Raw genomic sequence first — 12,124 nt, 5'->3', positions numbered from 1 at the left:
AGCTCTCCTCCTTCCTCCAGGTACCGACACCCTGAAGGGAGCATCTAGCTTATCCACAATAAAATCTCAACCTACTCTCCATATCTGATTCCATGCTGCCAGTGTAGGAATTTTATCCTACTCATTCTGCCTTCCCTTCATCTACAGGCAGTCTCTCCTCAAGCTAAGAGGTCCCACTGACATTGAAACAACCTTAAGACACTCCCACTTAAGAAAATGTATGTGCACACACACGCACACTCATGCATGTACTCACCTACATAGTCCCAGCTAACTGAGATACTGAGGCAAGACAATCACATGAGCACAAGAGTTTCAAACTCACCTGGACAACACAATGAGATTCCTTCTGGAAGGAAGGAAGGAAGGAAGAAAGGAAGGAAGGAAGGGATGATTAAATAAATGAATAGTCTCTAACAACAGCTACCATTTGTTATCAAGCAGGTTTAAAGTCCCCATTTTATGTCTCTCACTCACTCTTCAATCCACTTAGGCTGCCTTTCCTCCCATGCCAGCACTCTGCCATTAGTGAGTTTCATGTTGCATGCATGGTTCATCCTTGGTCTTTAGCAGCATCCCAAACCAATGATACTCACCTCTTTCTTGAACTGCTCTTTTCCCTCACCACTAATTCTCCACTTGCCTCTGAAGTCAAGCCACTCCTCTCTCTGCCAGCTTGTTCTTTTCTACTTGGCCATTAAGTATTATATTGACTCAAGGCTCAGTCCCAAGTTTTGTCCTTCTTTGAAACCAGAAGGATACAGTCTAAGGGCATGGTGTGAAGAAATTTTACATTGAGCTATCTTATCATGTAACCGCTGCAAATTGCATTGGCATGTATTTATTTGATATGAAATATTCCCAGCATCCAAGAAAATTCCATCAGGCCTTTTCCTAGGCAATACATCCCATACAAGCCTGCCATTGTTCTATTGACATATTTAAGTTTCAATATAGTTAAGTCTCTGGAACTACCTAAATATATGTATCTTCTCTCCAATAGCTGTTCTTTTTGTGTCTGTTTTCACTCATGATTATGACTGTAAGATTTAGTCTCATTACAGATAGCATTAGTTGGTTTTTTTTCAGTGCTGTATAGTGTTTCATTATACAAATATACTACAATTAATTCATCCATTCTACCAATGCCAGACATTTAAGTTGTTCCCAGCATTTGGCTGTTATCAATAAAGTTACTACGAACATTCTTGCTCACATTTTCAGGTTGACATATACACTCATTTCTTTTAGGAATACAGCTAAGAGCTATAGCTAAGTGCTGAGGTCAAATTCTGTTTAGCTTTGGTGGATATTGCCAGTTCAAGCCTCTTTTCTATCTTTTCTTCTTTATTTCATATTCTATTTTTGGGCAGTCTCATCTTCACTCATCACTTCAATTACTATTTACACACTGACAACTGCCAAATTGCTGTCTCAGGCCAGCTCTTCCCTTCTAACATCAGCCCCAATAGCCAATTTCCCACTTAACATCTCTACTTGGATGTCCTCAAGGCTTCTTCATAATCAGCATGGGCAAAACCAAACTCATTCCTCTCAAACAAATCCTTTCCCCTCAAACAAACCCTTTCCCCTTGCCTTGATCTAGTGAGCCACCTACCACTCACCCAGACAGGCTAACCGGAAATCTGCCCTAGTCCTGTGCCACCCTCACATACCTTAATAGGAGCTGCCAACTCCTGACAGGATCTATCAGCTTTGCCTCCCAAACTTCTCCCCTCTCCCTACCACTCCTTGCCTCACCTCTGCCTCAACAGTGGCTTCCTGACAAGACTTCTATCAACCACTATGGCTCTTCTACTTTGCAGCCAGAGCTGGTGTGTGTGTGTGTGTGTGTGTGTGTGTGTGTGTGTGTGTGTGTGTGTGTGTGTGTGTGTGTGTGTGTGTATGCCAGAACTGATATTTGAAACCAGGACATTGTCCCTTAGATTTTTTGCTCAAGGCTGGCACTCTGCCAATTGAGCCACGATCTATTTCCGACCTTTTTTATGGCTAATTGAAGAGTCTCACAGACTTTACCTCCCAGACTGGCTTTGAACCATGGTCCTCAGATCTCAGCCTCCTGAGTAGCTAGGATTACATACAGGAGTCACCAGCACCCAGCCAAACCAAAGCTTTGCTTGATATCCTTCCACAAAGTGTCTTCCATGGCTGTTAGGCTAGAAACCTTACCTTCAAAGTCTGCATGATCGGTGTCTGCCTGCTTATATCTATCTTTCCAGACACACTTGCTTTCTCTTAGCTCTCCTTCTTCAGGACTTTTATACACATTCTGTTCTGTAGCTACAACCCCCACCTCAATAGATTTTCTTTACATTCCATTCAAACATTACTCCCTCAGGAAACCTTCCTTGATTTCTGGATCAGGGGCCCCTGTCCTTTTCCCTCCCCCACCCATAGAACTATATTATGATTTTTACCAGCATGTCTCATAGTTTGGTGGTGCTGCAGCTTAAACTCAGAGCCTCATGTTCTCCCTTAGCTTTTTCACTCAAGGCTAATGCTCTACCACTTGAGATACAGCTCTACTTCTGGCCTTTTTTTTCTAGTTAATTGGAGATAAGCATCTCATGGACTTTCCTGCCTAGATTGGCTTTGATTCTCAGATCTCAGCCTTTTGAGCAGGTAGGATTATAGGCATGAGCCACTGGTACCTGGTATTTTGTGTGTGTGTGTGTGTGTGTGTGTGTGTGTGTGTGTGTGTGTGTGTGTGTTTAAATCATTGGAAAGTGAGTTCTATAAGAGGAAAATATGGACCCTTATCTGTTAATCTTTGTGTCAATGAGTCAAGGAAGAAGGAAGGGATTTAGAGATAGATGACCTAATTCTAATCACAAACCTGTTACTAGCAGAACACAAGATTTAAATAGATTGTTGTAGCTGGCAATCATGGCTCATGCCTGAATTCCCAGCTACTCAGGAGGCTGAGATCTGAGAATCACAATTCAAAGCCAGCCTATGAAGGAAACGCCATGAGACTTTTACCTCTAATTAAATATCTAAAAAACCAGAAGTAAAACTGTGGGTCAAGTGGTAAGGCAGTAACTTTAAGCAAAAGAAGCTCAGGAACAGCAGCTAGGCCCTGAGTTCAAGCCCCATGATCAATAAAACAAAAAAAAATAGGTTGTTGTACCTCAGTTTCCTCACTTGTCCAGTGGTGGTGAAGTTCCCCACACCTCCCTCTTTGTCGGGGTTGTACAGAGATCCTACAAGGAACTAGGTGAAAACCACCAACCAACTACACCAATAATGATAGGTACAGAGACATAGAGGAAGTCAGAAAGCCCTGGGTTGTCCCATAGCTGAAGAAAAGCACTGATGGGAGGGATGAGGAAAGGCTGCATCTTTGGGTGGCAGATTCAGAAATGAGTGTAGCCTAATTTGGGAGGTTTGATACACTCAGTCACCTCCTGGGGCCTTCTATGTAAGCCTGCAGTCTATAAATGCACTGTGCTATAGTCCTTACTTCCACAGCATGGGGATATTTTGGATCTGTCTACTTGAGGGAGATGAAAGTAACTGGTAATGTTAGAAGAACCAAGATATAGGGAAGGAGAGGGAACGCAGGGGTGTGTGTGTGTGTGTGTGTGTGTGTGTGTGTGTGTGTGTGTGTGTGTGTGTGTGTGTGTTGATGTGCGTGAGGTGAGGTAGGTCTTGGTGTTGGAGTTGGGGGGAAGAGCAATGGCTCTTCCAAATGGCTGTTCTTTGACACTGTTCTGGTCTGCACAGCCTTCCTTCTAGTGGAGTCCCCACACTGGAAGCCATCCCTGTGACTTAGTAATTGCCTTCCTCCAGGCGTCCAATCTACAGCCACCTGCAGGATGGCTATTAGAAGGGGATAATGCCCTCTAGTGGGCACAAAACGCAAGGTCCGCCTTCCCTGCCTCAGCGTTGGCTAGCTTGTCCTTCCTCCTCCAACCCAAATTTGGCTCTCACCACTGAAACACTTCCTGAAGAGGTGCAATGCAAGAGGACCCTGCCCTCTGACAGCTGAAGTCCAGGAGAGGGGCAGAAGATGCCCACGGGACAGGAAACCCAAAAGCCAGCCCGGGATTCATATGGGAAAAGGCCAAGACAAGAGCTTAAAATGGCAGGTCTCTCTCTCTCTTGACTTCTGGCAGTGACATCTTCTTGCCTTTTCTGAATGTTTGTTCCTTGTGGACACCAGATTCTGATCTTTTACTCCCAGAGTCTCTTCCCTTAGAGAGCTACTGGTCACTACTCATACCTGATGGGCCTTGAGCAGAGCTGCACATTCATTCTATTCCTTGGGTGGGCACTGTGTCCTGTGGGGTCAGAGATGGCTTCTTGGAGGACATAATGTATGACTAGGATGCCAGGTATGGTGGCTTCTTCTTGTCGCTCAGCCATTTGAGAGGCTGAGAATTATTTGAAACTAGGAGTTCGGGGTCAGGCTAGACAACATAGCAAGACTCTGTGTCTTAGAAAAGAAACGAAAAATGAACCGAACCTCTTTAAATAGAGCCAGAAGAAGTCAGGAACTCTGGATGAGCCTAGTACCTCTGAGGAAGGCCCAAGTGGCTGAATGCTGGGGTAAAGCAGAAGGGTTCACCTTGGGGGGTGAATTTTACCAGGAGGCCTGGGGCATTAGACAGGGTCTGTAAGCAGCAGAATGGACAGTGGACTCAAGAACTTTCAGGGAGTTAGAGCATCACCTTGGAGGCCATTGTTTAGATAAAAGAATTTGAGACTAGTTGCTCACACCTATAATTCTTACCTATTCAGGAGGCTGAGATCTGAAGACCATGGTTTGAAACCCACCCAGGCAGGGAGGTCCATGAGACTCCATTCCAATTAACCACCAGAAAACCAGAAGTGGAGCTGTGCTTCAAGGGCTAGCTAGCCTGGAGAAAAAAACTAAATAACAACAACAGCAACAACACTTAGGGACAGAACCCAGAATTAGAGGCCTATCTGAGGATAGTGGTGTAAGGCTGGAAAGGGCTCAGACCTCAAAGTTTCCCCTTCTGTGCCAGAGTCAATTCCTCTAGAACCTGGAACCTGCCTCCCATTCCATCACACTCTAGGGTCTGTCCTGCAAATGGAGATGGGGAAATTGGAGGGCATGACCCAGGATGATGGAATGGCCAAGGAATTAAAAAACCAAGGTTGACTGGTCCAGCCCCTACTGCTCTTCCTCTGGCTCTGTAGGGGAAAGATGCATCTGTTATATTCCTTCCTCACTCCGCCGCTTTTCTCCCCACCTCCCCAGGTCACCTTCTTGACCCTGGAGACTTGGCTGGTAGCTCAAGTTCCTCAACCATTGGACCTGGGTAATGAGAGCACATTGAGGGACCAGAGGCCTGGGGACAGGGAATAGTATAGAGGCTACCTTAAAGACTGAGGGATTGGGGTATCTGAGAGTTTAAGAGGCCCAAGTAGTTTCCCAATAGCTGATCCATGACTGCACTGATCAGTTTTTTCCACTCACTGGGGAACAATTCCTCGAACTTCTCTTCTAAACTTTGGAGGAGGGGCATGCTGGGAGGGACAAGCAGGGGAGAAAGTGGTACTCTGCCAGCAAGCTTTTCAGCTACAAGAGACAAAATCCCTCCTCCAGTGCCGGGAATTGGCCAGAAATGAGTCTGTGGTCAATGAGAGACCTTTGCTAATGGAACCTGGGCCATCCCACAAGCCACAAAAGCAGGGGAGGGGAGGGGAGGGCTCTAAGTGCAGTCAGCATTGGGGAATGGGTGCTGACATGAGGTAAAACTGGAGGTCAGAGAGGAAGGAGAAGGAAAGGGGGTGGGGGGAGTCTAAGCCAGGAGGTACTGGCAATTCACACCTGTAATCCTAGCTACTCAAGAGGCTGAGTTCTGAAGATGGCATTTTGAAGCCAGCCCAGGCAGGAAAGTCTATAAGACTCTTACCTCTGGGCTGGAAATGTGGCTTAGTGGTAGAGTGCTTGCCTAGCATGCATGAAGTCCTGGGTTCAATTCCTCAGTACCACATACACAGAAAAAGCTAGCAGTGGTGCTGTGGCTCAAATGGTAGAATACTAGCCTTGAGCAAAAGAAGCTCAGGGATAGTGCCTAGGCCCTGAGTTCAAAACCCAGGACTGGCACATAAAAAACAAAACAAAAACCTCTTACCTCTAATTAACCCAGAAAACTGGAAGTGTAGCTGTGGTTGACAGAGCAGGGGCTGGGAATGTGATCTAGTGGTAGAGTGCACTTGTACCATATAAAAAGAAAAAGCTGGAAGTGGTGCTGTGGCTCATGTGGTAGAGTGCTAGCCTTGAGCAAATGAAGCTCAGGGACAGTGCCCAGGCCCTGAGTTCCAGCCCTAGGACTGACAAAACAACAACAACAACAAACAAACAAACAAAGTGATAGAGCACTAGCCTTGAGGGAAAGAACTCAGGGACAGTACCCAGGTCCTGAGTTTAAGCCCCACAACTGACAAAAAAGAGAGTTGGCCACTGGTGGCTCATGCCTGTAATCCTACCTACTTGGGAGGCTGAGATCTGATTATTGCAGTTCAAAGCCAGCCCAAGACTGGGAATGTAGCTTAGTGTTAAAGTGCTTGCCTAGCATGCATGATGCCGTGGGTTTGATTCCTCAGTACCACATAAACAGAAAAAGCTGGAAGTGGCACTGTGGCTCAAGTAGTAGGGCGCTAGCTTGAGCAAAAGAAGCCGAGGGACAGTGTCCACCCTGAGTTCAAGCCTCACGAAAGAAAGAAAGAGAGAGGGGGCTGGGAAGGTGGCTCAGTGGTAGAGCGCTTGCCTTGCATGCATGAGGCCCTGGGTTCGATTCTTCAGCACCACATAAGCAAAAAGAAAAAAGTTGGAAGTGGCGCTGTGGCTCAAGTGGTAGAGTGCTATCCTTGAACTGAAGAGCTGAGGGACAGCACCCAGGCCCAGAGTTCAGGCCCCACATCCGGACCCAAAAAAAAAAAGAAAGAAAGAGAGAGAGAAAGAAAATAAGAGAGAGAGAGAGAGGAAGAAGGAGGAAGAGGAGGAGGAAGAGGTGGTAGGAAGGAAGGGATGAGCGTCACAAGCTAGCTGGAGTGAACTTGGTGGTGGATAGGAAGGGGTTTCAGGGATATTGGGGGCTCATGGAGTGAGTAAATTGGGACTAGGACTATGCCTGGAAGGAAACTGAGAAGCAAAGGAATAAGTAGAGAGAGCAGGGAGTTTCAGCTTGGATTGGAAGAATTGAGGGGCAATGAAACATGTGGGGGGAGGGGTCAAGGATTAGGTCAAGGAATTAGAAAGGCAGGAGAGGTCTGGAGAGTGCCTACATAGTGCATGAGACTAGGCTATCCCACAGAAACCAAGGAACCACGGCAAGAATAACAAAGAGGGCCAGAATTGAGGTGGGGAAACTAGGGGACACATTGAGGAACAGACTGGCAAGTGACAGAGCAGGCATGTGTGTCCTGGCGGGACTGTTGCCAGCTGAGGTCATCCTGGTACTGAAAGCCAAGGACTCTATTAGCCTCACCTTGCCTGGGGAAGGGACAAAAGGAGTCCTAGTCTTAGGCTTTTCTGGGGTTTCAACCATGTCTTCAGTTCTCTATGTCCTGCTGGAATCAATGACAGGAAGGGGCTCCAGTTCCCCGCCCCCTCCATCAGCCTCTTTCCTAGTGCCATCAATTATTCATCAGCACAGATCCCCGCCCTCCTGGCAGGGTAGGCTGGTCCCTCCCTCCATGCCCCGCCCCAACTCAGCCACACTGCCATACAAGCTCTGGTGAGCAAGGACAGCCAGCCAGGCAGTCTTCACTGCCTGGCTCAAGGGCTCGGTGGCTGTCCCTGCTAGACCCTGCCTGAGATCACATCACCCAGCCCTCCGCATCTGCCTCCTGGCAATCTCCCAGGGCCAGGAAGCCCCCTGGAGAAGATGCCCATCCAGATCTTCTGCTCTCTGTCTTTCTCCTCCGGAGAGGAGACCTCTGGGTCCTTGGGAGATGTGTGGGGTCCCCAGCAGCAGAAGCAGCGGGACAACTCAGAATCTGAAGAGGAGGAAGAAGAGAAGGAAAAGGAGGTGTCGGGGAAAGAGGCCAATGAGGGTGCTTTACCTTTGGACTTGGTGGCCTTTGCCAACAGCTGCACCCTCCATGGGGCCAACCACATCTTTGTGGAAGGGGGTCTAGGGCCAAGGCAGGCTCTGTGGGCAGTGGCCTTTGTCATAGCACTGGGTGCCTTCCTCTGCCAGGTAGGGGACCGCGTTGCTTATTACCTCAGCTACCCGCACGTGACGCTGCTAGATGAAGTGGCCTCTACCGAGCTGGCCTTTCCCGCGGTCACCCTCTGCAACACCAATGCCGTGCGGCTGTCCCAGCTCAGCTACCCCGACTTGCTCTACCTGGCCCCTATGTTGGGGCTGGATGAAAGTGATGATCCTGGGGTACCCCTTGCTCCACCTGGGCCAGAGGCTTTTTCTGGGGAGCCCTTTAACCTGCACCGTTTCTACAATCGCTCCTGCCACCGGCTGGAGGACATGCTTCTCTATTGTTCCTACTGCGGAGGGCCCTGTGGCCCTCACAACTTCTCTGTGGTGAGTGGGGCCCATACCTAGCACATTAACCCCCAAGACTGTCTTCCAGGACTCTCCCTGACCCTCACCTTCCGGGGCCCAGGACCTTGGTCTATGAGGTCAGCTTCTGATCTGTTGGTGACTGCCAATACTGGCCAGTTGTTAACTATTTTTGATTATCACCGCTTGGGTAGATGGTAAGGCAAGAGCCATTTGGTCTTTGGGGTGGCAGGGAAGTAGGAGGTTTGGTCCCATCATTACTCTACCCCACTCCTGGTCAAAAACTTCTACAGCAGGGACTTGTGAAACGTGTGTGTTGCTCGGTCATCTGTGTGTTTACCTGTCTCAGTGAATACAAGTTTCCTCTAAATCCAATGGCCTCTAGCTGTAAGCAGTAGGGACCTTTCTCCCAGAGTCATTTTTCCCCCTTGACCTTCCCACCCAGAGGTCTAGGGTTCTGTTAAGGGACCAACTGCCACCTTCTCTTCCCCCCAATTCAGCTTCCAGCTCTGTCTGGCCTGACTCCTCTCCAGCCCCTCCAAGGTACTGACTTTTCCTCCCTACACCTCCCCCCCAATCACCTGATGCCAGCTTCCTCTCCAATGTAGGAACTGGTGGGTGTCACTTCAGTCCAACCTCAGTCTTTGGATGGATGTAGACATACAGGACACTAGGAGTTTTTGGCCACTGTACCTCAGAGAGGCCAGGAGAGGGTTAACCTGTCTTCCTTGCTGTAGGAGGGTAGAACAGATAATTCTATCCGAGAACCACCAGGTGGCAGCAGCGATCCACTGCCCAACAGCCCCGCCCACAGAGCCAGGGAGCCTCAAAAACCTTGTCTTGGGGCTGGGAAGGTGGCTCAGTGGTAGAGCGCTTGCCTTGCATGCCAGAGGCCCTGGGTTCAATTCCTCAGCACCATATAAGCAAAAAGAATAAAGCCGGAAGTGGCGCTGTGGCTCAAGTGGTAGAGGGCTAGCCTTGAGCTGAAGAGCTGAAGGACAGCACCCAGGCCGAGTTCAGGCCCCATGACCGGACCCAAAAAAACCCCTTGTCTCTCACCACCCCAAATGGAGAGTAGGCCTAGGTGTGTGTTCAGCCTGTGGCTGCATGCTCCAAACTTGACAGTGGCTCTGGGAGGCTATAGGGAACTCTTAGAGTTCTTCCTGTGTTTTATCTCTCTCAATTCACTCTAAAAATATGGGAATGTTCTCTGATTTTCAGTTCCATACTGGAGGGGAACAAAGAAAGCTGTAGGTAGACAGAAGAGTCAAATGCTACTTCCCAGTTATACCCACTCACACTGCTTGTTCCTATGTCACCATCTAGCAGTAGTTCTTTTGTGGGAACATTTAGGAAGTTCATAGGAAAAGAATTAGTTCAGGGCTGGGAACGTGGCTTAGTGGTAGAGTACTTGCCCAGCATGCATGAAGCCCTGGGTTCGATTCCCCAGTACCATATAAAAAGCCTGAAGTGGCACTGTGGCTCAAGTGGTACAGTGCTAGCCTTGAGCAAAAGAAGCTCAGGGGCAGTGCCCAGGCCCTAAGTTCAAGCCCCAGGACTGGCAAAATAAAAAGAATTAGTTCAATCTTTCCCAGGCAGCTTTGAAATCAGGGCTGTGATAAGAGCTACTGTGGGCACAGAAGGAAGAGAAAACAGAAACTCCATCCCATGGCTGGGATATCCTCTGATACCTTCAAACTCTGCAAGAGCTTTACCAACATTCCATGTCTTGTTGTTTAGTTCGAGTGGTGGGGGCATGGATGAGGATGGTTCTTGGCATGGGAACTTGGACCGCTTCAGGTTCCATTGATAATGGGACAATGGTGGACAAAAAGGGCTAATGGCTGGAGGAAACCAGAAAGCTCAGCTTTTCTTTATTCTTTTGGTGTGTGTGTGTGTGTGTGTGTGTGTGTGTGTGTGTGTGTGTGTGTGTGTGTGTGTGTACTGGGCCTTGAGCTCTCGCTTGGGCTTTTTCACTCAAGGCTGGCACTCTACCCCTTGGTCACACCTCCATTTTTAGCTTTTTAATGGTTAATTGAAGCGTCTCAGGGACTTGTCCATTCAGGTTGGTTTCCAATTGCGATCCTCAGAACTCAGCCTCCTGAGTAGCTAAGATTATAGGCTTGAGCCAATAGCAGTTGGCCCAAAAAGCTTAGTTTTGAAGGGCTTAGGTTTAGAGGCAAGGTCTTGGGGAGAACAGGAGTTCTAGTGGCTGGGGTGAAACACCGAAGAGAAGCACTATTTCAGAGGCTTCAGAGGTCAGGCATAGACTCTTGGTGGTGGAGGTGTTCATATTAGAATATTGGCAAAGAGGGGCTGGGAAGGTGGCTCAGTGGTAGAGTGCTTGCCTTGCATGCATGAGGCCCTGGGTTCGATTCCTCAGCACCACATAAGCAAAAAGAAAAAAGCCAGAAGTGGTGCTGTGGCTCAAGTGATAGAGCGCTAGCCTTGAGCTGAAGAGCTGAGGGACAGCGCCCAGGCCCAGAGTTCAGGCCCCACAACCGGATCCCCCCCCCCCCAAAAAAAAAACAGTTCAAGGAGAGTGCACATGCGTGGGCATGCATGCATATGTACAGATTGGCACTTGATAGTCCAATTGAGAAGACTTTAATAAACTGTTTACAGGGCTGGGAAGGTGGCTCAGTGGTAGAGCGCTTGCCTTGCATGCCTGAGGCCCTGGTTCGATTCCCCAGCACCACATAAGCAAAAAAGGAAAAAAGCCAGAAGTGGTGCTAGGGCTCAAGTGGTAGAGCACTAGCCTTAAGCTGAAGAGCTGAGGAATAGCACCCAGGCCCAGAGTTCAGGCCCACGACCCGGACACAAAAACAAAACAAACAAACAAACAAACAAAAAACTGTTTACAGAGCTGTAGACAGGATTAAGGAAGCCAGTGAGGGTGTGGCAGCTAGCAATAGTGGGAAATTGCTCTCACTCTACCATTCCTGCCCATATTTACAGCCACAACCAGCAAAACAAACAGTCAGGGGACAGGGAAGGATTAGTACCCCAGTCTCTTTCTCCTCCTGCCTTGATTCCTTACTTGTAGTTCCCATTGGCCAAACGCTCAGGCTATGTACCCCACGAAGGTGGCTCTCCAGAGCACAAAAGGATGGAGAATAAGTGGGAGAGGGAAACAAATGGAGAATGAGCTGCCGATTCCTGAAGAGCAGTGTGATTCCATCATTGGAGGGAGCTGGGGAGAACCTCTAGGGGGCGGGGCAGGGGGTACTGGAAAAACTCAGGCTCTCCACTCTGTTCTTCATCAGGTCTTCACACGGTATGGAAAGTGCTACACATTCAACTCAGGCCGAGATGGGCGGCCTCGGCTGAAGACCATGAAGGGTGGGACTGGCAATGGGTTGGAGATCATGCTGGACATCCAGCAGGATGAGTACCTGCCCGTGTGGGGGGAGACTGGTATGTCACACTTCTCACCACCTCCCCTGCCTTGTTGTTCCTGGCCCCCACTTCTACTAGGCCTCCAGTCTGGGACCTGATACAGGGATCCGTCTCTATCTCCATCTCTGAATCTACCTGACATCCACACTCTCATTTCCCTGACTCCCCCCTCCCCTTCCTGTCTCAGTTACTCTCCAAGGTAA

General features: G+C 48.7%; 1 protein-coding gene across 2 annotated transcripts in view; it reads left to right on the top strand.

Annotated features, from left to right (window-relative positions):
• The window catches only part of Asic1 (acid sensing ion channel subunit 1), a 29,844-nt gene that overhangs the window by 13,936 nt on the left and 3,784 nt on the right, over window positions 1-12,124 (top strand). The window contains exons 1-2 of one of the 2 annotated variants that reach the window (XM_042677663.1): window positions 7,717-8,543; window positions 11,789-11,939. In XM_042677663.1, the coding sequence (XP_042533597.1) occupies window positions 7,887-8,543; window positions 11,789-11,939 (808 nt within the window). In that variant the 5' untranslated portion in view covers window positions 7,717-7,886. Of the gene's footprint in view, window positions 1-7,716; window positions 8,544-11,788; window positions 11,940-12,124 lie in introns of those variants that run through there. The other variant, XM_042677664.1, reaches the window with a different exon arrangement.

This window comes from Dipodomys spectabilis, unplaced genomic scaffold, assembly GCF_019054845.1.
Source record: "Dipodomys spectabilis isolate Male_0828 unplaced genomic scaffold, ASM1905484v1 ptg000039l, whole genome shotgun sequence".
NCBI classification, from domain to species: Eukaryota; Metazoa; Chordata; class Mammalia; order Rodentia; family Heteromyidae; genus Dipodomys; species Dipodomys spectabilis.
This window is presented reverse-complemented; position numbering and strand designations above follow the sequence as displayed.